This window comes from Poecile atricapillus, unplaced genomic scaffold, assembly GCF_030490865.1.
Source record: "Poecile atricapillus isolate bPoeAtr1 unplaced genomic scaffold, bPoeAtr1.hap1 scaffold_276, whole genome shotgun sequence".
NCBI classification, from domain to species: Eukaryota; Metazoa; Chordata; class Aves; order Passeriformes; family Paridae; genus Poecile; species Poecile atricapillus.
In genome coordinates, this window is record NW_026709078.1 from 1 (window position 1) to 25,252 (window position 25,252).

At 66.7% G+C, this 25,252-nt stretch overlaps 2 protein-coding genes and 2 long non-coding RNA genes across 12 annotated transcripts; 2 read left to right on the forward strand and 2 right to left on the reverse strand.

Moving 5' to 3' along the window:
• Positions 1-8: 8 nt before the first annotated feature.
• Positions 9-5,194, forward strand: LOC131574379 (mitochondrial import receptor subunit TOM40B-like; the record flags this gene model as incomplete). Its single annotated transcript, XM_058828826.1, has 7 exons — positions 9-272; positions 2,113-2,218; positions 3,160-3,282; positions 3,376-3,452; positions 3,527-3,629; positions 3,709-4,160; positions 5,036-5,194. Coding segments are annotated over 6 exons (813 nt in total), but the record flags the coding sequence as incomplete, so codon positions are not given.
• Positions 4,144-17,257, reverse strand: LOC131574373 (nuclear receptor subfamily 1 group I member 3-like). Of its 9 annotated transcripts, none has more exons than XM_058828817.1 (11): positions 16,719-17,257; positions 15,895-16,054; positions 14,822-14,952; positions 13,986-14,227; positions 11,628-11,778; positions 11,495-11,532; positions 9,297-9,442; positions 5,494-5,596; positions 5,091-5,408; positions 4,848-4,906; positions 4,144-4,211 (listed from the first exon to the last, which is right to left on the reverse strand). In XM_058828817.1, exons 1-11 carry the CDS (start codon positions 17,137-17,139, stop codon positions 4,199-4,201), a joined length of 1,782 nt encoding a protein of 593 aa, XP_058684800.1. In that variant the 5' UTR covers positions 17,140-17,257; the 3' UTR covers positions 4,144-4,198. The 9 variants fall into 9 exon arrangements, 8 of the variants coding, with proteins under 8 accessions (XP_058684800.1, XP_058684799.1, XP_058684801.1 ...); XM_058828816.1 differs by lacking the exon at positions 4,144-4,211 and adding an exon at positions 4,221-4,359; XM_058828818.1 differs by lacking the exon at positions 4,144-4,211 and adding an exon at positions 4,408-4,497.
• LOC131574378 (uncharacterized) lies at positions 8,119-8,447 on the reverse strand. Its single transcript, XR_009276495.1, has 3 exons — positions 8,408-8,447; positions 8,255-8,314; positions 8,119-8,202 (listed from the first exon to the last, which is right to left on the reverse strand). It is a non-coding gene; the product is annotated as an uncharacterized LOC131574378 (long non-coding RNA).
• A 208-nt stretch (positions 17,258-17,465) lies between the features above and the next one.
• Positions 17,466-17,899, forward strand: LOC131574376 (uncharacterized). Its single transcript, XR_009276493.1, has 2 exons — positions 17,466-17,566; positions 17,773-17,899. It is a non-coding gene; the product is annotated as an uncharacterized LOC131574376 (long non-coding RNA).
• The last annotated feature ends 7,353 nt before the right edge of the window (positions 17,900-25,252 follow it).

Here is a 25,252-nt window from a genome sequence, read left to right on the forward strand (position 1 = left end):
TTGTCACATGGCACTGTCCCTATGTCACATGGCGCTGTCCCCGTGTCACACGGCGCTGTCCCCGTGTCACACGGCACTGTCCCCATGTCACACGGCGCTGTCCCCATGTCACATGGCACTGTCCCCATGTCACATGGCGCTGTCCCCGTGTCACACGGCGCTGTCCCCAGGTGTTCCCCACGCTGCTGGGTGACATGGACAGCGCTGGCAGCCTCAACGCTCAGGCCCTGCAGCTGCTGGCCCAGCGCCTCCGCGCCAAAGCCGTCTTCCAGGTGAGCCCCGTGTCACCTGTGTCACCTGTGTCACCTGTGTGTGTCACCTGTGTCACCTGTGTCACCTGTGTGTGTCACCTGTGTGTGTCACCTCTGTCACCTGTGTCACCTGTGTCACCTGTGTCACCTGTGTGTGTCACCTCTGTCACCTGTGTCTGTCACCTGTGTCACCTGTGTGTGTTACCTCTGTCACCTGTGTCACCTGTGTCACCTGTGTCACCTGTGTGTGTCACCTCTGTCACCTGTGTCTGTCACCTGTGTCACCTGTGTCACCCGTGTCACCTGTGTGTGTCACCTCTGTCACCTGTGTCACCTGTGTCACCTGTGCGTGTCACCTGTGTGTGTCACCTCTGTCACCTGTGTCACCTGTGTCACCTGTGCGTGTCACCTGTGTGTGTCACCTCTGTCACCTGTGTCACCTGTGTCACCTGTGTCACCTGTGTCACCTGTGTGTGTCACCTGTGTGTGTCACCTGTGTCACCTGTGTGTGTCACCTGTGTCACCTGTGTCACCTGTCACCTGTGTCACCTGTGTCACCTGTGTGTGTCACCTGTGTCACCTCTGTCACCTGTGTCACCTGTGTCACCTGTGTGTGTCACCTGTGTCACCTGTGTCACCTGTGTCACCTCTGTCACCTGTGTGTGTCACCTGTGTGTGTCACCTGTGTCACCTGTGTCACCTGTGTCACCTGTGTGTGTCACCTGTGTCACCTGTGTCACCCGTGTCACCTGTGTCACCTGTGTCACCTGTATGTGTCACCTGTGTCACCTGTGTCACCTCTGTCACCTGTGTCACCTGTGTGTGTCACCTGTGTCACCTGTGTGTCACCTGTGTCACCTGTGTCACCTGTGTGTGTCACCTGTGTCACCTCTGTCACCTGTGTCCCCTGGTGTCACCTCCGTCACCCACACGTGTCCCCCCGGTGTCACCTGTGTCCCCCGTGTGTCCCTCTGGTGTCACCTCCGTCACCCACACGTGTCCCCTGGTGTCACCTGTGTCCCCTGTGTGTGTCCCCATCGGTGTCAGCTGTGTGACCTGCATGTCCCCCGGTGTCACCTGTGTCACCTGTGTGTGTCCCCTGGTGTCACCTCCATCACCCACACGTGTCCCCTGGTGTCACCTGTGTCCCCCGTGCGTGTCCCCATCGATGTCACCTGTGTCACCGCGTGTCCCCATCGGTGTCACCTGTGTCCCTCGCATGTCCCCATCGGTGTCCCCTGTGTCCCCCGCGTGTCCCCATCGGTGTCACCTGTGTCCCCCGTGCGTGTCCCCATCGGTGTCACCTGTGTCACCACGTGTCCCCATCGGTGTCACCCGTGTCCCCATCGGTGTCCCCCGGTGTCACCTGTGTCCCCCACATGTCCCCATCGGTGTCACCTCTGTCACCCGTGCATGTCCCTGGTGTCACCTCCATCACCCACGCGTGTCCCCATCGGTGTCCCCTGTGTCCCCCGCGTGTTCCCCATGGGTGTCACCCGTGTCCCCATGGGTGTCCCCTGTGTCCCCATCGGTGTCCCCATCGGTGTCACCTGTGTCCCCCATGCGTGTCCCCATCGGTGTCACCTGTGTCACCCGTGTCCCCATGGGTGTCCCCCGTGTCCCCATGGGTGTCCCCATCGGTGTCACCTGTGTCACTGCGTGTCCCCATCGGTGTCACCCGTGTCCCCATCGGTGTCACCTGTGTCCCCCGCGTGTTCCCCATTGGTGTCACCTGTGTCCCCCGCGTGTTCCCCATTGGTGTCACCTGTGTCCCCCGTGCGTGTCCCCATCGGTGTCACCTGTGTCACCGCGTGTCCCCATGGGTGTCCCCCGTGTCCCCATGGGTGTCCCCTTGCTGCAGACGCACCAGGCCAGGTTTGTCACGTGGCAGTTTGACGCCGAGTACCGCGGTGACGACTGCACGGCCACGCTGACCCTGGGCAACCCCGACCTGCTGGCCGGCTCCGGTGGGTGACACACGGGAGGGGACGGTGACACCGCGGGGGTGACACCGAGGGTGACACTGCGGGGGTGACACCACGGGTGTGACAGCACGGTGACACGGCGGGGGTGACACGGCGGGGGTGACACCGAGGGTGACACCGCGGGGGGTGACAGCGAGGGTGACACTGCGGGCGGGGGTGACACGGCGAGGGTGACACCGCAGGGGTGACAGCGAGGGTGACACCACGGTGACACGGCGGGGGTGACACGGCGGGGGTGACACGGCGGGGGTGACACCACGTGACATGGCGGGGGGTGACACGGTGGGGGTGACACGGCGGGGGTGACACAGCGGGGGTGACACCACGGTGACACGGCGGGGGTGACACCACGGTGACACCGCGGGGGTGACAGCACGGTGACACGGCGGGGGTGACACCACGGTGACACAGCGGGGGTGACACCGAGGGGATGACACCACGGGGGAGACACGGCGGGGGTGACACGGCAGGGGTGACACGGCAAGGGTGACACCATGGGGGTGACACCGTGGAGGTGACACTGCGGGGGTGACACCGCGGGGGTGACACCACGGGTGACACCGCGGGGGGTGACACCGCGGGGGTGACACTGAGGGTGACACCGCGGGTGTGACACCACGGGGGTGACACCACGGGGGTGACACCGCGGGGGTGACACCATGGGTGACCCCGTGGGGGTGACACGGCGGGGGTGACACCGTGGAGGTGACACTGCGGGGGTGACACCACGGGGGTGACACCACGGGGGTGACACGGCGGGGGTGACACCATGGGTGACACCACGGGTGACACCGCGGGGGTGACACAGCGGGGGTGACACCGAGGGTGACACGGCGGGGGTGACACCACGGGGGTGACACGGCGGGGGTGACACCACAGGGGTGGACACCGCGGGCGGGGGTGACACGGCGCTGTCCCCGCAGTGATCCTGGTGGCGCATTTCCTGCAGAGCGTCACCGCCCGCCTGGTGCTGGGCGGAGAGCTCGTCTACCACCGGCGCCCCGGCGAGGAGGGGGCCATCCTGACGCTGGCAGGGAAATACTCGGGTAGGGGACACCTCGGGGACACCTCGGGGACACCTCGGGGACACCTTGGGGACACCTCGGGGACACCTTGGGGACGCTGGCTCTCTGTTGCAGCCCCCAACTGGGTGACGACGCTCAACGTGGGCTACGGGGGGGCTCACGCCAGCTACTACCACCGGGCCAACGAGCAGGTGAGTGTCCCCCGTGTCCCCTGCCGTGTCCCCCGGTGTCCCCAAGCCGCTGTCACCGCCGTGTCCCCCTGCAGGTGCAGGTGGGGGTGGAGCTGGAGGCCAACACGCGGCTGCAGGAGACCACCTTCGCCTTTGGCTACCAGCTCAACCTGCCGCGAGCCAACGCCGTCTTCAGAGGTGGGCCGGGCTGCCGGTGGCTTCTGCCAGCGGTTGTCACCTGCTGGTGGCACTCAGCTGTCCCTGCTGTCCCCCTCAGGGCTCCTGGACAGTAACTGGAGCGTTGGGGGGGTCCTGGAGAAGAAGTTGCCCCCCCTGCCCGTGACGCTGGCCCTGGGCGCCTTCCTCAACCACTGGAGGAACCGGTTCCACTGCGGCTTCAGCGTCACCGTGGGCTGAGGGGACAGCGGGGACAGCGGGGACAGAGGGGACAGCGGGGACAGCAGGGACAGAGGGGACAGCAGGGACAGCAGGGACAGAGGGACAGCAGGGGACAGCGGGGACAGCGGGGACAGCGGGGATGTGGCACCGTCCTGCTCAGGAGCCACCGGGCCGGGCCCTGCAGGTGCCACAGCGGGGACACGGCGGGCAGGGGTCAGCAAGGGACAGCGCTGAGGGGACAGGGGGGGACCGCGGGGGGGATGGGGGTCCCCAGTGTCACCAGTGCCAGCTGCTGGGGGTCCCCATTGTCACCGGTGCCAGCTGCTGGGGGTCCCCATTGTCACCAGTGGGGCTGGGGGTCCCCAGTGTCACCGGTGCCAGCTGCTGGGGGTCCCCATTGTCACCGGTGTCACCCCATGGAGGTGGCTGATGCCATGGGGATGGGGGTCCCCAGTGTCCCCAGTGCCAGCTGCTGGGGGTCCCCATTGTCCCCAGTGGGGCTGGGGGTCCCCAGTGTCACCAGTGCCAGCTGCTGGGGGTCCCCAGTGGGGCTGGGGGTCCCCATTGTCACCGGTGCCACCCCATGGAGGTGGTTGATGCTGCCATGGGGCTGGGGGTCCCCAGTGTCCCCAGTGGAGCTGGGGGTCCTTGTTGTCACCAGTGCCAGCTGCTGGGGGTCCCCGTTGTCCCCAGTGCCACCCCATGGAGGTGGCTGCTGCCATGGGGCTGGGGGTCCCCAGAGTCCCCAGTGACAGCTGCTGGGGGGTCCCCAGTGGTCACCGGTGGGGCTGGGGGTCCCCAGTGTCCCCAGTGCCAGCTGCTGGGGGTCCCCATTGTCCCCAGTGGGGCTGGGGGTCCCCATGGTCACCGGTGCCAGCTGCTGGGGGTCCCCAGTGTCCCCAGTGGGGATGGGGGTCCCCATTGTCCCCAGTGCCACCCCATGGAGGTGGCTGCTGCCATGGGGCTGGGGGGGGGGGGGGGGGGGGGGGGGGGGGTCCCCGTTGTCCCCAGTGCCACCCCATGGAGGTGGCTGCTGCTGTGGGGGGGCTGGGGGTCCCCAGAGTCCCCAGTGCCAGCTGCTGGGGGTCCCCATTGTCCCCAGTGCCAGCTGCTGGGGGTCCCCATTATCCCCAGTGGGGCTGGGGGTCCCCAGTGTCCCCAGTGCCAGCTGCTGGGGGTCCCCATTGTCCCCAGTGGGGCTGGAGGTCCCCAGTGTCACCGGTGCCAGCTGCTGGGGGTCCCCATTGTCCCCAGTGCCACCCCCCGGGGTGATTGTCCCCGGCACCACAGCAGCCGTGCCTCAGTTTCCCCCGCAGCCACACACACCGGAGAGAGCCCGGATAAATAAAGGAGCTTTACTCTGTGCCCGGTGGGGGGCCCGGATGTGACATCGGGTGACATTTGGTGACATCGGGTGACATTTGGTGACATCGGGGGCGTGTCTGAGCTCAGCTGATGATCTCGGAGAGCAGCGGCGTCATGGCCGACAGCTCCTGGATGTGCAGGATCTGCCGGGTGTTCTCCACCATCAGCGTCTGCAGCTCCGTCAGCAGCAGCAGCAGCTTGGCGTACAGCAGCCTTGGGGACACACGGGGGGGGACACGGTGACAGTCCCCGGCGCCCTGGGGACAGTGCCACCCACCCCCGTCACCCCGAGCCCCACCTGCCCTCCTCGGGGGGGTGCTGGTGCTCGATGTAGCTCTGCAGGGTCAGGGCCAGCTGCTCCTGGAAGGCGTCGATGACCTCGCGCTGGGCGACGCCGTGGTCTGGGTGGGGGGGGACGGGGGGGGGGGGAGGGGGGGGTGGACATCAGCGGGGTGTCCCCTCCCCTGACAGCAGGGTGTCCCCGTGTCCCCTCCCCTGACAGCGGGATGTCCCTGTGTCCCCTCCCCTGACAGAAGGATGTCCCCGTGTCCCCATTGTCCCCCTCCCCTGACAGCGGGGTGTCCCCGTGTCCCCATTGTCCCCGTGTCCCCCATTGTCCCCGTGTCCCCTCCCCTGACAGCGGGGTGTCCCCGTGTCCCCCTCCCCTGACAGAAGGATGTCCCCGTGTCCCCATTGTCCCCCTCCCCTGACAGCGGGGTGTCCCCGTGTCCCCATTGTCCCCGTGTCCCCATTGTCCCCGTGTCCCCAATGTCCCCATGTCCCTGAGCTCACCCGGGGAGAAGAGCAGCACAGGGTGTCCCGTGTCCCCATTGTCCCCGTGTCCCCATTGTCCCCGTGTCCCCCTCCCCTGACAGCGGGGTGTCCCCGTGTCCCCATTGTCCCCGTGTCCCCATGTCCCCATGTCCCCGAGCTCACCAGGGGAGAAGAGCAGCACAGGGTGTCCCCATGTCCCCTCCCCTGGGGACAGTGAGATGTCCCTGTGTCCCCTCCCCTGACAGCGGGATGTCCCTGTGTCCCCTCCCCTGGGGACAGCGGGGTGTCCCCGTGCCCCCTCCCCTGACAGCGGGGTGTCCCTATGTCCCCTCCCCTGACAGTGGGGTGTCCCCGTGTCCCCATTGTCCCCGTGTCCCCTCCCCTGACAGCGGGGTGTCCCCGTGTCCCCATTGTCCCCGTGTCCCCATTGTCCCCATTGTCCCCAATGTCCCCATTGTCCCCAATGTCCCCACACTCACCGGGTGAGAAGAGCAGCACAGGGTGTCCCCGTGTCCCCTCCCCTGACAGCGGGATGTCCCCGTGTCCCCTCCCCTGGGGACAGTGAGATGTCCCCGTGTCCCCTCCCCTGACAGCGGGGTGTCCCCGTGTCCCCATTGTCCCCGTGTCCCCTCCCCTGACAGCGGGGTGTCCCCGTGTTCCCGTGTCCCCGTGTCCCCATGTCCCCGAGCTCACCGGGTGAGAAGAGCAGCACAGGGTGTCCCCGTGTCCCCTCCCCCTGACAGCAGGGTGTCCCTGTGTCCCCATTGTCCCCGTGTCCCCATTGTCCCCGTGTCCCCTCCCCTGACAGCGGGATGTCCCCGTGTCCCCATTGTCCCCCCTCCCCTGACAGCGGGATGTCCCCGTGTCCCCTCCCCTGACAGCGGGATGTCCCTGTGTCCCCTCCCCTGGGGATAGTGAGATGTCCCCGTGTCCCCCTCCCCTGACAGCAGGGTGTCCCTGTGTCCCCTCCCCTGGGGACAGCAGGGTGTCCCCGTGTCCCCTCCCCTGACAGCGGGATGTCCCCGTGTCCCCTCCCCTGACAGCGGGGTGTCCCCGTGTCCCCTCCCCTGGGGACAGTGAGATGTCCCCGTGTCCCCTCCCCTGACAGCGGTGTGTCCCATGTCCCCATGTCCCCATGTCCCCATGTCCCCATGTCCCCGCGCTCACTGGGGGAGAAGAGCAGCAGGGGGTGTCCCCGTGTCCCCATGTCCCCGTGTCCCTGTGTCCCCATGTCCCCACGCTCACCGTGGGAGAAGAGCAGCACGGGATGTCCCCCTGTCCCCTCCCCTGACAGTGGGTGTCCCCGTGTCCCCGCGCTCACCGGGTGAGAAGAGCAGCACAGGGGTGTCCCCGTGTCCCCATGTCCCCGTGTCCCCATTGTCCCCATGTCCCCAATGTCCCCATTGTCCCATTGTCCCCATGTCCCCGTGTCCCCATTGTCCCATTGTCCCCATGTCCCCAATGTCCCCATTGTCCCATTGTCCCCATGTCCCCGTGTCCCCGTGTCCCCATTGTCCCCATGTCCCCGTGTCCCCAATGTCCCCAATGTCCCCATGTCCCCAATGTCCCCAATGTCCCCAATGTCCCCAATGTCCCCACACTCACCAGGTGAGAAGAGCAGCACAGGGTGTCCCCAATGTCCCCAATGTCCCCCAATGTCCCCATTGTCCCCAATGTCCCCATGTCCCCAATGTCCCCAATGTCCCCATTGTCCCCATGTCCCCAATGTCCCCAGTGTCCCCAGTGTCCCCCTGTCCCCGCACTCACCAGGTGAGAAGAGCAGCAGTGCCTGCAGCAGCGCGTACTCTGTCCCCGTGTCCCCAATGTCCCCAATGTCCCCAATGTCCCCGTGTCCCCAATGTCCCCAATGTCCCCAATGTCCCCATTGTCCCAATGTCCCCAATGTCCCCGTGTCCCCAATGTCCCCAATGTCCCCATTGTCCCAATGTCCCCAGTGTCCCCAATGTCCCCATGTCCCCACACTCACCAGGTGAGAAGAGCAGCAGTGCCTGCAGCAGCGCGTACTCTGCCTGGTGCAGCCGCAGCCGCCGCAGGCTCTCGTGGAACTTGAGCAGCGGCTCCAGGTAAATCTGCTGGAACCCGGCTGGGGGTCCCCAAAACACCACAGTCAGCCTGGGGACACCTGGGGACACCTGGGCACACCTGGGGACACCTGGGGACACCTGGACACACCTGGACACACCCAGTCACATCTGGACACACCTGGACACACCTGGACAAACCCGGTCACACCCGGTCACACCCTTGGTCACATCTGGACACACCCGGTCACACCTGGTCACACCCGGTCACACCCAGGCACACCTGGTCACATCTGGACACACCTGGACAAACCCGGTCATACCCGGTCACACCCTTGGTCACATCTAGTCACACCCTGGACACACCTGGACAAACCCGGTCACACCCGGTCACACCCGGTCACATCTGGACACACCTGGACACACCCGGTCACACCCGGTCACAACCTGGACACACCTGGACACACCCGGTCACACCCGGTCACACCCAGGTGTCCCTAAGTGTCCCCAGGGCTGTCCCCAGCTGTCCCCAGTGTCCCCAGTGTCCCCAGGGGTGTCCCCAGCTGTCCCCAGGGCTGTCCCCAGCTGTCCCCAGTGTCCCCAGCTGTCCCCAGTGTCCCCAGGGCTGTCCCCAGTGTCCCCAGTGTCCCCAGCTGTCCCCAGGGGGGGGGGGGGGGGGGGGGGGTGTCCCCAGTGTCCCCATACCCATGGCCCCGTCGCGGATGGTGTAGCAGCGCTGGCCGCACTCCCAGGCCTTGGTGGCCGTGTCCCCAGTGTCCCCAGTGTCCCCAGCTGTCCCCAGTGTCCCCAGTGTCCCCAGTGTCCCCAGGGGTGTCCCCCAGTGTCCCCAGCTGTCTCCAGTGTCCCCAGCTGTCCCCCAGTGTCCCCAGGGCTGTCCCCCAGCTGTCCCCAGCTGTACCCATGGCCCCGTCACGGATGGTGTAGCAGCGCTGGCCGCACTCCCAGGCCTTGGTGGCCGTGTCCCCAGGGCTGTCCCCAGGGGTGTCCCCAGCTGTCCCCCAGTGTCCCCAGCTGTCCCCAGTGTCCCCATACCCATGGCCCCGTCGCGGATGGTGTAGCAGCGCTGGCCGCACTCCCAGGCCTTGGTGGCCGTGTCCCAGGGCTGTCCCCAGGGGTGTCCCCAGCTGTCCCCAGTGTCCCCAGCTGTCCCCAGTGTCCCCAGTGTCCCCAGCTGTCCCCAGTGTCCCCAGCTGTCCCCAGGGGTGTCCCCAGTGTCCCCAGGGCTGTCCCCAGCTGTCCCCAGTGTCCCCCAGTGTCCCCATACCCATGGCCCCGTCGCGGATGGTGTAGCAGCGCTGGCCGCACTCCCAGGCCTTGGTGTCGGTGTTGAAGACGGTGTTGAAGCGGATCTGGCAGATCCCCAGCGTGGCCCCTTTCAACAGCGAGATCTGGGTGTCCAGGGACAAACTCCTGACGGGAGGGGACACGGTGACACCCCAGGTGTGACACTGTGACACCCCGGGTGTGACACCGCGACACCTCGGGTGTGACACTGCGACACCTTGTGAGGGGGGGTGACACTGCGACACCTCGGGTGTGACACCGCAACACCTCGGGTGTGACACGGTGACACCTTGGGTGTGACACCGCGACACCTCGTGAGGGGGGTGACACCGCGACACCTTGGGGGGTGACACCGCGACACCTCGGGTGTGACACGGTGACACCTCGGGTGTGACACTGCAACACCTCCGGTGTGACACCGCGACACCTCGTGAGGGGGGTGACACCGCGACACCTCAGGTGTGACACCGCGACACCTCGGGTGTGACATGGTGACACCTCGGGGGGTGACACCGCGACACCTTGGGGGGTGACACCGCGACACCTCGGGTGTGACACCGCGACACCTCGGGGGTGACACAGTGACACCTCAGGGGGTGACACCGCGACACCTCGGGGGGGTGACACCGCGACACCTCAGGGGGTGACACCGCGACACCTCGGGGGGGGTGACACCGCGACACCTCAGGGGGTGACACCGCGACACCTCGGGGGGGTGACACCGCGACACCTCAGGGGGTGACACCCGCGACACCTCGGGGGGTGACACCGCGACACCTCGGGTGTGACATGGCGACACCTCGGGTGTGACACCCGCGACACCTCGGGGGGTGATACCGCGACACCTCGTGAGGGGGGTGATACCGCGACACCTCAGGGGGTGACACAGTGACACCCCGGGTGTGACACCACGACACCTCGGCTGTGACACCGCAACACCTCGTGAGGGGGGTGACACCACGACACCTCAGGTGTGACACCGCGACACCTCAGGGGGTGACACCGCGACACCTCAGGTGTGACACCCGCGACACCTCGGGGGGTGACACGGTGACACCTCAGGGGGTGACATGGTGACACCTCGGGGGGTGACACGGTGACACCTCGGGGGGTGACACCGTGACACCTCGTGAGGGGGGTGACACCGCGACACCTCGGGGGGTGACACCGCAACACCTCGTGAGGGGGGTGACACCACGACACCTCGGGGGGTGACACGGTGACACCTCGGGGGGTGACATGGTGACACCTCGGGTGTGACACCGCGACACCTCGTGAGGGGGGTGACACCGCGACACCTCAGGGGGTGACACCGCGACACCTCGGGTGTGACACTGCGACACCTCGGGGGGTGACACCGCGACACCTCGGGGGGTGACACCGCAACACCTCAGGTGTGACACCGCGACACCTCGGGTGTGACACCACGACACCTCGGGTGTGACACCGCAACACCTCGTGAGGGGGGTGACACCGCGACACCTCGTGAGGGGGGTGACACCGCGACACCTCGGGGGGTGACACCGCAACACCTCGTGAGGGGGGGTGACACCGCGACACCTCGGGTGTGACATGGTGACACCTCGGGTGTGACACGGTGACACCTCATGAGGGGGGTGACACTGCGACACCTCGGGGGGTGACACCGCGACACCTCGTGAGGGGGGTGACACCACGACACCTCGGGGGGTGACACCACGACACCTTGGGGGGGTGACACCGCGACACCTCGGGGGGTGACACCGCGACACCTCGGGTGTGACACCGCGACACCTCGGGTGTGACACCGTGACACCTCGGGGTGACACCGCGACACCTCGGGGGGTGACACCGCGACACCTCGTGAGGGGGGTGACACCGCAACACCTCGGGTGTGACACCGCGACACCTCAGGTGTGACACCGCGACACCTCGGGTGTGACACCGCGACACCTCGGGGGTGACACCGCGACACCTCGGGTGTGACACCGCGACACCTCGGGTGTGACACCGCGACACCTCAGGGGGTGACACCGCGACACCTCGTGAGGGGGGTGACACCACGACACCTCGGGTGTGACATGGTGACACCTCGGGTGTGACACTGCGACACCTCGGGGGGTGACACCGCGACACCTCGGGGGGTGACACAGTGACACCTCGGGGGGTGACACCTGAGTGCGTCCCCGCCGCGCTCACCTGAACACCGGGATCTCCTTGGCGAATTTGATCACCTGCTGGATCATGAAGGTGCTGAGGTCGGCGAACTGCGGCAGCATCGACACCACGTCTGGTGTTGGACACGGTGACAGCCCCGTGGTGACAGCCGGACCCGGTGACAGCCCCGCGGTGACAGCCGGGCACGGTGCCTCACACGGTGACAGCCCCGCGGTGACAGCCGGACCTGGTGACAGCCCCGCGGTGACAGCTGGGTCCGGAGCGCTGGGCACCAACAGGCGCACGCTGGGCTGGGAACACGAGGGCTGGGGACACATGGGGACAGTCAGGACATGGTGGGGACAGTCAGGACATGGTGGGGACAGTCAGGACATCGTGGGGACAGTCAGGACATGGTGGGGACAGTCAGGACATTGTGGGGACAGTCAGGATATCTTGGGGACAGTCAGGACATCGTGGGGACAGTCAGGATGACTTTGGGGACAGGGGTGTCCCTGGTGGTGACAGGGGTGTCCCCGGTGGTGACAGGGGTGTCCCTGGTGGTGACAGGGGTGTCCCCAGGGGTGACAGGGGTGTCCCTGGTGGTGACAGGGGTGTCCCCAGGGGTGACAGGGGTGTCCCTGGTGGTGATAGGGGTGTCCCCAGTGAGGACAGGGGTGTCCCTGGTGGTGACAGGGGTGTCCCTGGTGGTGACAGGGGTGTCCCCAGCGGTGACAGGGGTGTCCCCAGCGGTGACAGGGGTGTCCCCAGGGGTGACAGGGCTGTCCCTGGTGGTGACAGGGGTGTCCCCAGGGGTGACAGGGGTGTCCCGGTGAGGACAGGGGTGTCTCCAGCGGTGACAGGGGTGTCCCCAGGGGTGACAGGGGTGTCCCTGGTGGTGACAGGGGTGTCCCCAGGGGTGACAGGGCTGTCCCTGGTGGTGACAGGGGTGTCCCCGGTGGTGACAGGGGTGTCCCCAGGGGTGACAGGGGTGTCCCCGGTGGTGACAGGGGTGTCCCCAGGGGTGACAGGGGTGTCCCTGGTGGTGACAGGGGTGTCCCCAGGGGTGACAGGGGTGTCCCCGGTGGTGACAGGGGTGTCCCCAGGGGTGTCCCCAGGGGTGACAGGGGTGTCCCCAGGGGTGACAGGGGTGTCCCCGGTGGTGACAGGGGTGTCCCCAGGGGTGACAGGGGTGTCCCCAGAGGGACAGGGGTGTCCCCAGGGGTGACAGGGGTGTCTCCAGTGGTGACAGGGGTGTCCCCAGGGGTGACAGGGGTGTCCCTGGTGGTGACAGGGGTGTCCCCAGGGGTGACAGGGGTGTCCCCGGTGGTGACAGGGGTGTCCCCGGTGGTGACAGGGGTGTCCCCAGGGGTGTCCCCAGTGGTGACAGGGGTGTCCCCGGTGGTGACAGGGGTGTCCCCGGTGGTGACAGGGGTGTCCCCAGGGGTGACAGGGGTGTCCCCGGTGGTGACAGGGGTGTCCCCGGTGGTGACAGGGGTGTCCCTGGTGGTGACAGGGGTGTCCCCAGGGGTGACAGGGGTGTCCCCGGTGGTGACAGGGGTGTCCCCGGTGGTGACAGGGGTGTCCCCAGGGGTGTCCCTGGTGGTGACAGGGGTGTCCCCAGAGGGACAGGGGTGTCCCCGGCGGTGACAGGGGTGTCCCCAGGGGTGTCCCCAGGGGTGACAGGGGTGTCCCCGGTGGTGACAGGGGTGTCCCTGGTGGTGACAGGGGTGTCCCCAGGGGTGACAGGGGTGTCCCCGGTGGTGACAGGGGTGTCCCTGGTGGTGACAGGGGTGTCCCCAGGGGTGACAGGGGTGTCCCCAGAGGGACAGAGGTGTCCCTGGTGGTGACAGGGCTGTCCCCAGGGGTGACAGGGGTGTCCCCGGTGGTGACAGGGGTGTCCCTGGTGGTGACAGGGGTGTCCCCAGCGGTGACAGGGGTGTCCCCAGGGGTGACAGGGGTGTCCCCGGTGGTGACAGGGGTGTCCCGGTGGTGACAGGGGTGTCCCCAGAGGGACAGGGGTGTCCCCAGGGGTGACAGGGGTGTCCCCAGGGGGTGACAGGGGTGTCCCCAGAGGGACAGCGGTGTCCCCAGGGGTGACAGGGCTGTCCCTGGTGGTGACAGGGGTGTCCCCAGGGGTGACAGGGGTGTCCCCAGGGGTGTCCCCAGCGGTGACAGGGGTGTCCCCGGTGGTGACAGCGGTGTCCCCGGTGGTGACAGGGGTGTCCCCGGTGGTGACAGGGGTGTCCCCAGGGGTGTCCCCAGCGGTGACAGGGGTGTCCCCGGTGGTGACAGCGGTGTCCCCGGTGGTGACAGGGGTGTCCCCAGGGGTGTCCCTGGCGAGGACAGGGGTGTCCCCAGGGGTGACAGGGGTGTCCCCGGTGGTGACAGGGGTGTCCCTGGTGGTGACAGGGGTGTCCCCGGTGGTGACAGCGGTGTCCCCGGTGGTGACAGGGGTGTCCCCAGAGGGACAGGGGTGTCCCCGGTGGTGACAGGGGTGTCCCCAGGGGTGACAGGGGTGTCCCCAGCTCACCCAGCAGTGCACGAACTGGGAGAAGCTGGAGTCGAAGGTTCGCTGGTGGGCGGCGATGAGGAGCGCGATCAGCTCCTGCTGCTCGGCCGTCAGTCCCTGCTGTCCCCCGGGCTGTCCCCCGGGCTGTCCCCCGGATTGTCCCCCGGATTGTCCCCCGGGCTGTCCCCCGGATTGTCCCCCGGGCTGTCCCCGCTGTCCCCGCAGCTCCCGCCGCCGCCGCAGCGCCTCCTCCGACATGATCACTGCCACCCCCGGCAGCGCTGTCACCACCGGCGGGGACAGCGATCGGGGACACCGCTCCTGTCCTGTCCCCTCCCCGAGCCACCCCCGCTGTCCCTCTGTGTCCCGCTGTCCCCTCCCAAACCGCTCCTCTCTGTCCCTTGTCCCCTCCAGGTCCCCTTTATCCCACCCGGGTGCTCCCCCGTCCCTGTCCCCTGTGTCCCCTGTGTCCCCTGTCCCCATCACCGCCAGGTGTCCCCTGTGTCCCCTGTCCCCATCACCGCCAGGTGTCCCCTGTGTCCCCTGTCCCCATCACCGCCAGGTGTCCCCTGTGTCCCCTGTCCCCATCACCGCCAGGTGTCCCCTGTGTCCCCTGTCCCCATCACCGCCAGGTGTCCCCTGTGTCCCTGTCCCCATCACCGCCAGGTGTCCCCTGTGTCCCTGTCCCCATCACCACCAGGTGTCCCCTGTCCCCATCACCGCCAGGTGTCCCCTGTGTCCCCATCACCGCCAGGTGTCCTCTGTGTCCCCTCCCCCGCCGTGTCCCCCTTGTCCCCTCCAGCTCCTCCGTGTCCCCCCCGCCCCGTGTCGCCGCGGGTGTCCCCGCTGTCACTCACTGTCCCTCCTCATGCCCACGGCCAGGCACTTCTGCATGCGGCAGGCCTGGCACTGTCGCCGCTTGGCCTTGGTGACAGGGCAGCGTCGCGACAGGGGACACGTGAAGGTGACACCTTTGATGACGGAGCGCCTGCGGGGACACGGGGACAGCGCGGGGCCCACGCGCGGGGTGGCAGCGGCTCCGTGGGACCGTCCTGTGCCACCGCGTCCCATCGAGTCCCCTCGCTCTGTCCCTTTGTCCCATCCTGCCTTGTCCCTCCCTGTCCCTTTGTCCCTTTGTCCCATCCTGGCCTTTCCCATCCTCTTTGTCCCTTTGTCCCTCTTTGTCCCCTTTGTCGCATCCCACCCTGTCCCCTTACGCCATCCCATCCCACCCTGTCCCCGCAGTGTCCCCGCAGGGACCCGCGGTGTCCCCGACTGTCCCCGCGGTGTCCCCGACTGTCCCCGCAGTGTCCCCGCGGTGTCCCCGGCTGTCCCCGCAGTGTCCCCGGCTGTCCCTGACTGTCCCCGCCTGTCCCCGCGGTGTCCCCACAGTGTCCCCGGCTATCCCCGGGTATCCCCGACTGTCCCCGCGGTGTCCCCGACTGTCCCCGCAGTGTCCCCGCAGTGTCCCCGCAGTGTCCCCGCAGTGTCCCCGGCTGTCCCCGCAGTGTCCCCGCGGTGTCCCCGACTATCCCCGGATATCCCCGTGGTGTCCCCGGCTGCCCCCGACTATGCCCGCAGTGTCCCCGCGGTGTCCCTGGCTGTCCCCGCAGTGTCCCCGCGGTGTCCCCGCGGTGTCCCCGAGGTATCCCCGACTGTCCCCGCGGTGTCCCCGCGGTGTCCCCGCGGTGTCCCCGGCTGTCCCCGCGGTGTCCCCGGCTATCCCCGACTGTCCCCGGCTATCCCCGACTGTCCCCGCGGTGTCCCCGACTGTCCCCGCAGTGTCCCCGGCTATCCCCGGGTATCCCCGACTGTCCCCGCGGTGTCCCTGGCTGTCCCCGCAGTGTCCCCGCGGTGTCCCTGGCTGTCCCCGTGGTGTCCCCGCGGTGTCCCCGGCTGTCCCCGCGGTGTCCCCGCGGTGTCCCCACACCTGAAGAAGCCCTTGCAGCCCTCGCAGCTCATCACGTGGAAGTGGTACCCGCTGGCCTTGTCCCCACACACGGCGCACACTTTGTCCCCGTCGGGCTCCGTGTCCCCAGGGGGGTCCCGGGGCCCGCGCTCTGTGCCCGGGGGGCTCTCCAGGGACACGCCTGGGGACACGGGGACAGCGCGGGGTGACACACGGCCACCACCGGCTCCGGCCGCGCGTCCCCTCCAGGTGTCACCCTGTCCCGCGGTGCTGTCACCCGCGTCAACCCGCCCGCCACCACGGTGTCCCTCCACCCGCGGTGCTGTCACCCGTGTGTCCCCGCCGGTCCCTGTCGGTCCCCGAGTGTCCCCGAGTGTCCCCGAGTGTCCCCTGCATTCCCCTCCTGTCCCCTCCTGTCCCCTCCGGTCCCCGAGTGTCCCCTCCTGTCCCCGAGTGTCCCCTCCTGTCCCTTCCGGTCCCCGAGTGTCCCCGAGTGTCCCCTGCATTCCCCTCCTGTCCCCGAGTGTCCCCTGCACTCCCCGAATGTCTCCTCCTGTCCCCTCTGGTCCCCTCCGGTCCCCTCCGGTCCCCGAGTGTCCCCCCCTGTCCCCTGCTGTCCCCTCCTGTCCCCGAGTGTCCCCGAGTGGCCTCTGCATTCCCCTCCTGTCCCCTGCTGTCCCCTCCTGTCCCCTCCTGTCCCCTGCTGTCCCCTCCTGTCCCCTCCTGTCCCCTGCTGTCCCCTGCATTCCCCTCCTGTCCCCTCCTGTCCCCTGCTGTCCCCTCCTGTCCCCTGCTGTCCCCTGCTGTCCCCTGCATTCCCCTCCTGTCCCCGTCGCTGGCGGTACCTGAGCCGGTGTCCCCCGGTGCAGTCGGTGACGGGGGATTGTCCCCACACGCTGAGGGGACACCGGGTCCCCGAGAGTCCCCGAGTGTCCCCGAGTGTCCCTGTCGGTCCCCGAGTGTCCCCTCGTGTCCCTGTCGGTCCCCGTGTGTCCCCGAGTGTCCCTGTCGGTCCCCGAGTGTCCCCGAGTGTCCGTGTCGGTCCCCGAGTGTCCCCGAGTGTCCCTGTCGGTCCCCGTGTGTCCCCGAGTGTCCCTGTCGGTCCCCGAGTGTCCCCGAGTGTCCCTGTCGGTCCCCGAGTGTCCCCGAGTGTCCCTGTCGGTCCCCGTGTGTCCCCGAGTGTCCGTGTCGGTCCCCGAGTGTCCCCGAGTGTCCCTGTCGGTCCCCGAGTGTCCCCTCGTGTCCCCCTCCGTGTGTGGCATCCATTCCCCGCGTGTCCCCAGGAAGGGCCCGGTGGAGTTTGAACCTTGAACTTGAGCGAGGCTGCGACAGGCGGGGACAGAGGCGGGGACAGAGGGGACAGAGGGGACAGAGGGGACAGAGGGGACAGAGGCGGGGACAGAGGGGACAGGAGGCACTTGGGGGGAGACAGGAGGGGACGGGGGGGGACAGGAGGCACCTGGGGGGGACAGGAGGGGACAAAGCGCGGGGCGGGAGGGGACAGAGGGGACAGGAGGGGACAGGTGGCACCTGGGGAAGGGGACAGGAGGGGACAGGAGGGGACAGGTGGGGACAGGTGGCACCTGGGGGGGACAGGAGGGGACAGAGCATGGGGAGGGGGGGACATGTGACACCTGAGGGAGGGGACAGGAGGGGACAGGTGGCACCTGGGGAAGGGGACAGGAGGGGACAGGTGGCACCTGGGCGGGGACAGGAGGGGACAGGTGGCACCTGGGGCGGGACAGGAGGGTACAGGAGGGGAAAGGAGGGGACAGGAGGGGACAGGAGGGGACAGGTGGCACCTGGGGAAGGGGACAGGAGGGGACAGGAGGGGAAAGGAGGGGACAGGAGGGGACAGGTGGGGACAGGAGGGGACAGGTGGCACCTGGGGAGGGACAGGAGGGGACCGAAGGGGACAGGAGGGGACAGGTGTGGCAGCTGTGGGGGACAGAGGGACACGGGGACAGGCGGGGGACAGACAGAAGCAGAGGGGACACGCCGTGGGGACAGGCGACAGCCGGAATGTCACACCCGCGTGCTGAGGGTGGCACCGGCAGAGCCCGGAGGGGACGCGGTGGTGGCCGTGCTGTCACCGCTGTCCCCACAGGAGCTGTCACCGGGGGGAGTGGCAGTGTCCCCAACCCTGTCCCCAGGTGTCACCCCCAGCAGGAGGGTGGCACTAGGGGGGCTCACGGTCACCCTGCTGTCCCCACACTCCCCTGTGTCCCCTCGTGTCCCCTGTGCCACTCCCTCAATGTCCCCAATGTCCCCAATGCCCCCCAGTGTCCCCAATGTCCCCAATGTCCCCAATATCCCCAATGTCCCCAATGTCCCCAATGTCCCCAATGTCCCCAATATCCCCAGTGCCCCCCAATGTCCCCAATGTCCCTCAATGTCCCCAATGTCCCCAATGTCCCCCAGTGTCCCCAATGTCCCCAATGTCCCCCCAATGTCCCCAATATCCCCAGTGCCCCCCAATGTTCCCAATGTCCCCAATGTCCCCAATGTCCCCAATGTCCCCAATGTCCCTCAATATCCCCAATGTCCCCCAGTGTCCCCAATGTCCCCCACTGTCCCCAATGTCCCCCAATGTCCCTCAATGTCCCCAATGTCCCCAATGTCCCTCAATATCCCCAATGTCCCCCAGTGTCCCCAATGTCCCCAGTGTCCCCAATGTCCCCCCAATGTCCCCAATGTCCCCAATATCCCAAATGTCCCCAATATCCCCAATGTCCCCAATGTCCCTCAATGTCCCCAATGTCCCCAATGTCCCCAATGTCCCCAATATCCCCAATGTCCCCAATGTCCCCCAATGTCCCCAATGTCCCCAATGTCCCCCCAATGTCCCCAATGTCCCTCAATGTCCCCAATGCCCCTCAATGTCCCCAATATCCCCAATGTCCCCAATGTCCCTCAATGTCCCCAATGTCCCTCAATGTCCCCCCGTGTCCCCCAGTGTCCCCAATGTCCCCCCAATGTCCCCAATGTCCCCAATGTCCCCAATATCCCCAATGTCCCCCACTGTCCCCAATGTCCCCAATGTCCCCAATGTCCCCAATGTCCCCAATGTCCCCCCAATGTCCCCAGTGTCCCCAATGTCCCCCAATGTCCCCAATGTCCCCAATGTCCCCAATGTCCCCCAATGTCCCCCAATGTCCCCAATGTCCCTCAATGTCCCCAATGTCCCCACTGTCCCCCAGTGTCCCCAATGTCCCCAATGTCCCCAATGTCCCCACTGTCCCCAATGTCCCCAATGTCCCCCAATGTCCCCAATGTCCCTCAATATCCCCAATGTCCCCCAGTGTCCCCAATGTCCCCAGTGTCCCCAATGTCCCCCAATGTCCCCAATGTCCCTCAATATCCCCAATGTCCCCCCAATGTCCCCAATATCCCCAATGTCCCCAATGTCCCCAATGTCCCCAATGTCCCCCCAATGTCCCCAATGTCCCCAATGTCCCCAATATCCCCAGTGCCCCCCAATGCCCCAATGTCCCCCCAGTGTCCCCCCAATGTCCCCAATGTCCCCAATGTCCCCAATGTCCCCAGTGTCCCCAATATCCCCAGTGTCCCCCAATGTCCCCAATGTCCCCAATGTCCCCAGTGTCCCCAATGTCCCCCCGTGTCCCCCCGTGTCCCCAATGTCCCCAGTGTCCCCAATGTCCCCCAATGTCCCCCCAATGTCCCCAATGTCCCCAGTGTCCCCAATGTCCCCCCGTGTCCCCCCGGGTCCATCGCGCCTGGCCCGGAGGGGGGGGGGGGTTGAAGCCACCCCAGTGGGCGTGTCCCTGCCGGTCCCACCCCCGCTCCCCATTGGCTGCTCTCGGCTGTCAATCAAACATCGCCCCTATAAAAGCGGCGGCGGCAGCGCCGGACCCACAGCGACAGCGACAGCGACAGCGACAGCGACAGGGACAGGGACAGGGACAGGGACAGCGACAGCGACAGTGACAGCGACAGCGGGAGCGACAGGGACAGCGACAGTGACAGCGACAGCGACAGGGACAGCGACAGTGACAGTGGGATGAGCGAGGTGGGGACACCGGGACAGTCTGGGGACACTGGGGGACACTGTGAGACACCAGGGGACATCGGGGACAGCGGGGGACACCGGGGGACATCGGGGACAGCGGGGGACACCGGGGACACCGGGGGACACCGGGGGACACCGGGGGCTCCGGGGGACACCTGGGGACACCGGGGACAGTTTGGGGACACCGGGGGACACCGGGGGACACCGGGGGACACTGTGGGACACTGTGGGACACTGGGGACACCGGGGGACAGCGGGGACACCGGGGACACTGTGGGACACTGGGGACACCGGGGACACTGGGGACACCGGGGGACATCGGGGGACACCGGGGACACCGGGGACACCGGGGGGGTCCCGACACACACGGACAGACGGAGCCAGGAGCGGGGATGGGGCGGAGGGTGCGGGGAGCACGGGGACAGTTTGGTGACACCGGGGGACACCCGGGGACAGTTTGGTGACACCGGGGGACACCGGGGGACACCCGGGGACAGTTTGGTGACACCGGTGTCACCTCCCGTTTCCTCCCGGACCCCCCTCTCCTCTCAGAGCAGCCCCCATGACCCCCCCTCCGCGGCGGAGACCCCCGGTGGGCAGCAGCCAGGTGAGGACCCCCGGCACGGGGGGGCTGAGTGTCCCCGAGTGTCCCCGAGTGTCCCCGAGTGTCCCCTCTGTCCCCTCTCTGTCCCCTCTGTCCCCTCTGTCCCCTCTGTCCCCTCTGTCCCCTCTGTCCCCTCTCTGTCCCTCTGTCCCCTCTGTCCCCTCTCTGTCCCCTCTCTGTCCCCTCTGTCCTCTCTGTCCCCTCTCTGTCCCCGCTCTGTCCCCTCTGTCCCTCTGTCCCTCTGTCCCGCTGTCCCCTCTGTCCCCTCTGTCCCCTCTGTCCCCTCTGTCCCTCTGTCCCCTCTGTCCCCGCTCTGTCCCCTCTGTCCCCTCTGTCCCTCTGTCCCTCTGTCCCTCTGTCCCTCTGTCCCCGCTGTCCCCTCTGTCCCCTCTGTCCCTCTGTCCCCGCTGTCCCCTCTGTCCCCTCTGTCCCCGCTGTCCCCGCTGTCCCCTCCTGGTCTCACTCTGTCCCCGTCCGTGTCCCCGTCCTTGCGGGGCAGGGGTGGCACCTGGGTGGATTTGGGGACCTGCTCTGTCCTTCCCCTGTCCCCTCGGAGCTGTCGGGGTGTCCCCCGGGGTGTCCCCAGGGTGAGTCTGGGGGTGCCAGGCTGTCCCTTGTCCCCAGGGTGTCCCCTGGGTGTCCCCGTGGTGAATTTGGGGGTCCCAGGCTGTCCCTTGTCCCCAGGCTGTCCCTTGTCCCCAGGGTGTCCCCTGGGTGTCCCCGTGGTGAATTTGGGGGTCCCAGGCTGTCCCTTGTCCCCAGGCTGTCCCTTGTCCCCAGGGTGTCCCCTGGGTGTCCCCGTGGTGAATTTGGGGGTCCCAGGCTGTCCCTTGTCCCCAGGCTGTCCCTTGTCCCCAGGGTGTCCCCAGGGTGTCCCCTCAGTGTCCCCAGGGTGAGTCTGGGGGTGCCAGGCTGTCCCTTGTCCCCAGGGTGTCCCCAGGGTGTCCCCAGGGTGTCCCCGAGGTGAATTTGGGGGTCCCAGGCTGTCCCTTGTCCCCAGGGTGTCCCCTCAGTGTCCCCAGGGTGAGTCTGGGGGTCCCAGGCTGTCCCTTGTCCCCAGAGTGTCCCCAGGGTGTCCCCAGGGTGAGTCTGGGGGTCCCAGGCTGTCCCCAAGGATGTCCCATGTCCCCCCCCCGCCAGCCAAGGCCGGTGACCCCAAGAAGGAGGAGGAAGAGGAGGAGGAGGAGATCGACATCGACCTGAGCGCGCCCGAGACGGAGCGCGCGGCTCTCGCCATCCAGGAGAAATTCCGAAAATTCCAGAGGCGGAAAAAGGAGCCGGGGCCCTGAGGGGGGGTCCCGAGACCCCCAACACTCCTGGGGACCCCCCCCCGTCCCCCCATTTTCCATGGGAATCCCCCATTTTCCACAGGAATCCCCCATTTTCCACGAGAATTCCCAATTTTCCATGAGAAATCCCCATTATCCATGAGAATTTTCCCATTTTCCACGAGAATTTCCCCATTTTCCACGAGAATTTTCCCATTTTCCACGAGAATCCCCCATTTTCCACGAGAATTCCCAATTTTCCACGAGAATTTCCCCATTTTCCACGAGAATTTCCCCATTTTCCACGAGAATTTCCCCATTTTCCACGAGAATTTCCCCATTTTCCACAAGAATTCCCCATTTTCCACAGGAATTCCCCATTTTCCACAGGAATTCCCCATTTTCCACGAGAATTTCCCCATTTTCCACGAGAATTCCCAATTTTCCACGAGAAATCCCCATTATCCATGAGAATTTTCCCATTTTCCACGAGAATTTCCCCATTTTCCACAAGAATTTTCCCATTTTCCATGAAAATTTTCCCATTTTCCACAAGAATCCCCCATTTTCCACGAGAATTTCCCCATTTTCCACGAGAATTCCCCATTTTCCACGGGAATTCCCAATTTTCCTGTAAATAAATCGTGAGGAAGAGGAGGGTGGTGGCGGTCTGGGGGCTCGGGGGAATTTGGGGGGTTCACAGCTGGATTTGGGGGGTTCACAGCTGGATTTTGGGGGGTTCACAGCTGGATTTTGGGGGGGTTCACAGCTGGATTTTGGGGGTTCACAGCTGGATTTTGGGGGGGTTCACAGCTGGATTTTGGGGTGTTTGCAGCTGGATTTTGGGGGGTTCACAGCTGGATTTTGGGGGTTCACAGCTGGATTTTGGGGGGGTTCACAGCTGGATTTTGGGGTGTTTGCAGCTGGATTTTGAGGCTTTTGCCATCGGGTTTGGGGGGGTTCACAGCTGGATTTTGGGGGGTTCGCAGCCGGATTTGGGGGGAATTTGCAGATAGATTTTGGGGGGCTCACAGCTGGATTTTGGGGTGTTTGGAGCCGGATTTTGGGGGGGTTCACAGCCGGATTTTGGGAGACTTTGAGGCCGGATTTGGGGGATTTGCAGATAGATTTTGGGGGGATTTGCAGATGGATTTTGGGGAGGTTCGCAGCTGGATTTTTGGGGAGTTCGGAGCCAGGTTTGGGGGGGATTCTCAGCCGGGTTTTGGGGGATTCTCAGCCACGTTTGGGAGATTTGCAGCCGGATTTTGTGGCGGATTCTCAGCCGGGTTTTGGGGATTCTCAGCCGGGTTTGGGGGATTCTCAGCCGGGTTTGGGGGATTCTCAGCCGGGTTTGGGGGGGATTCTCAGCCGGGTTTGGGGGATTCTCAGCCGGGTTTTGGGGGATTCTCAGCCGGGTTTGGGGGATTCTCAGCCGGGTTTTGGGGATTCTCAGCCGGGTTTGGGGGATTCTCAGCCGGGTTGGGGGGGATTCTCAGCCGGGTTTGGGGGAGTTCACAGCCAGGTTTTGGGGGGGATTCTCAGCCGGGTTTGGGGGGGATTCTCAGCCGGGTTTTTGGGGATTCTCAGCCGGGTTTTGGGGGATTCTCAGCCGGGTTTTGGGGGGGATTCTCAGCCGGGTTTTGGGGGATTCTCAGCCGGGTTTTTGGGGATTCTCAGCCGAGTTTGGGGGAGTTCACAGCCGGGTTTTGGGGGGGATTCTCAGCCGGGTTTTTGGGGATTCTCAGCCGGGTTTGGGGCTGTTCTCAGCCGAGTTCGAGGGGTTCGTAGAGCCCAGGAATGCCCAGGAACGCAGAAATAGCTCCTTGGAAAGAAAAACAGCGGCCGGGGCAGGGCCCGAGGGACTCGGCGGGGTCGGGCTGCGAGGACTTATTAGGGAAAGGCCAAAAATCCCGGGGGGCACCGGGGGGGCACCGGGGGGGCACCGGGGGCCGCTCCGTCCCTGATTTCCTTGTGGGAACCTCAATTCCAAGCGTCCGGGGCTCCCGGAGATGTCAGTTTTATTAATGGCACCACGGGGACAGGGAGGGGACAAGGGACAGGGAGGGGACAAGGGACAGGGAGTAGAAAAATGGGGTTTTTTTTGGGGGGGGTGGGAGTGGGGGGCGTGCGGCTCCCCCCAGCCCGGCCGCAGCCTCGCCCCCTCCTCGGGGCTCCGGGCGGTTTTTGGGGGGGTCCTGGGGGGGTTATGGGGTGTGGGGGGGGTTAATGGGGATGGGGCGGGGGTCGCCCTGCGACGTCATTTGGGGTCGGTCGCGGGGAGAGAGGAGAAAAAGGGCAGAAAAGGAGCAAAAATTGGGGTGGGGGGAGGAGGATGAAGCCCCCCGAGATCGGGGAGGGGACACGGCCCCATGGGGACCCCGCAAATCCCCGGGGAAGGGGGGGACCGACCCCAAATCCGCTGATTTTTTGTGCGTTCCGAAGGAGAAATTCCCTCCGCGCCCGGGGCTGGGCGGGGGGAGACACCGAGAGGGTCCCGGGGGGCGCGGGGGGGACCCGGGGGTGTCCCCAACGCTGTCCTGGGGGCCGGGGGACACGAGGCGAGGACCACACCCCGCTCCTCGCCGGGTCCCGGGCCGGGAGGGGCAGGACAGGGTGGGTGGGGGTCCATCAGGAGCCCCCCGAGTTGGGGTGACAGGACAGGGGTGGGGGTCCCTCAGGAGCCCCCCGAGTTGGGAGGGACAGGGTGGGTGGGGGTCCCTCAGGAGCCCCCCGAACCGGGGGGACAGAACAGGGCTGGGGGTCCTTCAGGAGCCCCCCAAATTGGGAGGGACAGGTTGGGTGGGGGTCCCTCAGGAGCCCCCCGAGCCGGGGGGGACAGGATGGGGTGGGTGGGGGTCCCTCAGGAGCCCCCCGAGTTGGGAGGGACAGGACAGGGTGGGTGGGTGGGGGTCCCTCAGGAGCCCCCCGAGCCGGGGGTGACAGGACAGGGTGGGGGTCCCTCAGGAGCCCCCCGAATTGGGGGGACAGGACAGGGTGGGGGTCCCTCAGGAGCCCCCCGAGCTGGGGGTACAGAACAGGGGTGGGGGTCCCTCAGGAGCCCCCCGAGCCGGGGTGACAGGACAGGGGTGGGGGTCCCTCAGGAGCCCCCCGAGCCGGGGGTACAGAACAGGGGTGGGGGTCCCTCAGGAGCCCCCCGAGCCGGGGGGGACAGGGTGGGTGGGGGTCCCTCAGGAGCCCCCCGAGCCGGGGTGACAGGACAGGGTGGGTGGGTGGGGGTCCCTCAGGAGCCCCCCGAGCCGGGGTGACAGGACAGGGTGGGTGGGGGTCCCTCAGGAGCCCCCCGAGCCGGGGTGACAGGACAGGGGTGGGGGTCCCTCAGGAGCCCCCCGAGCTGGGGGGACAGGATGGGGTGGGTGGGGGTCCCTCAGGAGCCCCCCGAACCGGGGTGACAGGACAGGGGTGGGGGTCCCTCAGGAGCCCCCCGAGTTGGGGGGACAGGACAGGACAGGGTGGGGG

What these genes read in the sequence shown, in the direction of transcription:
- LOC131574373 (XM_058828817.1), bottom strand. Translation starts at nt 17,139, where the DNA reads ATGGATGCCACACACGGAGGGGGACACGAGGGGACACTCGGGGACCGA. An exon ending in GGCTGCAAGGGCTTCTTCAG is followed by an intron (nt 14,953 to 15,894) that starts GTGTGGGGACAC and finishes GTGTCCCCGCAG; the next exon opens with GCGCTCCGTCATCAAAGGTG. An exon ending in CATCCGCGACGGGGCCATGG is followed by an intron (nt 5,597 to 9,296) that starts GTATGGGGACAC and finishes CCCCCCACCCAG; the next exon opens with ACCACGGCGTCGCCCAGCGC.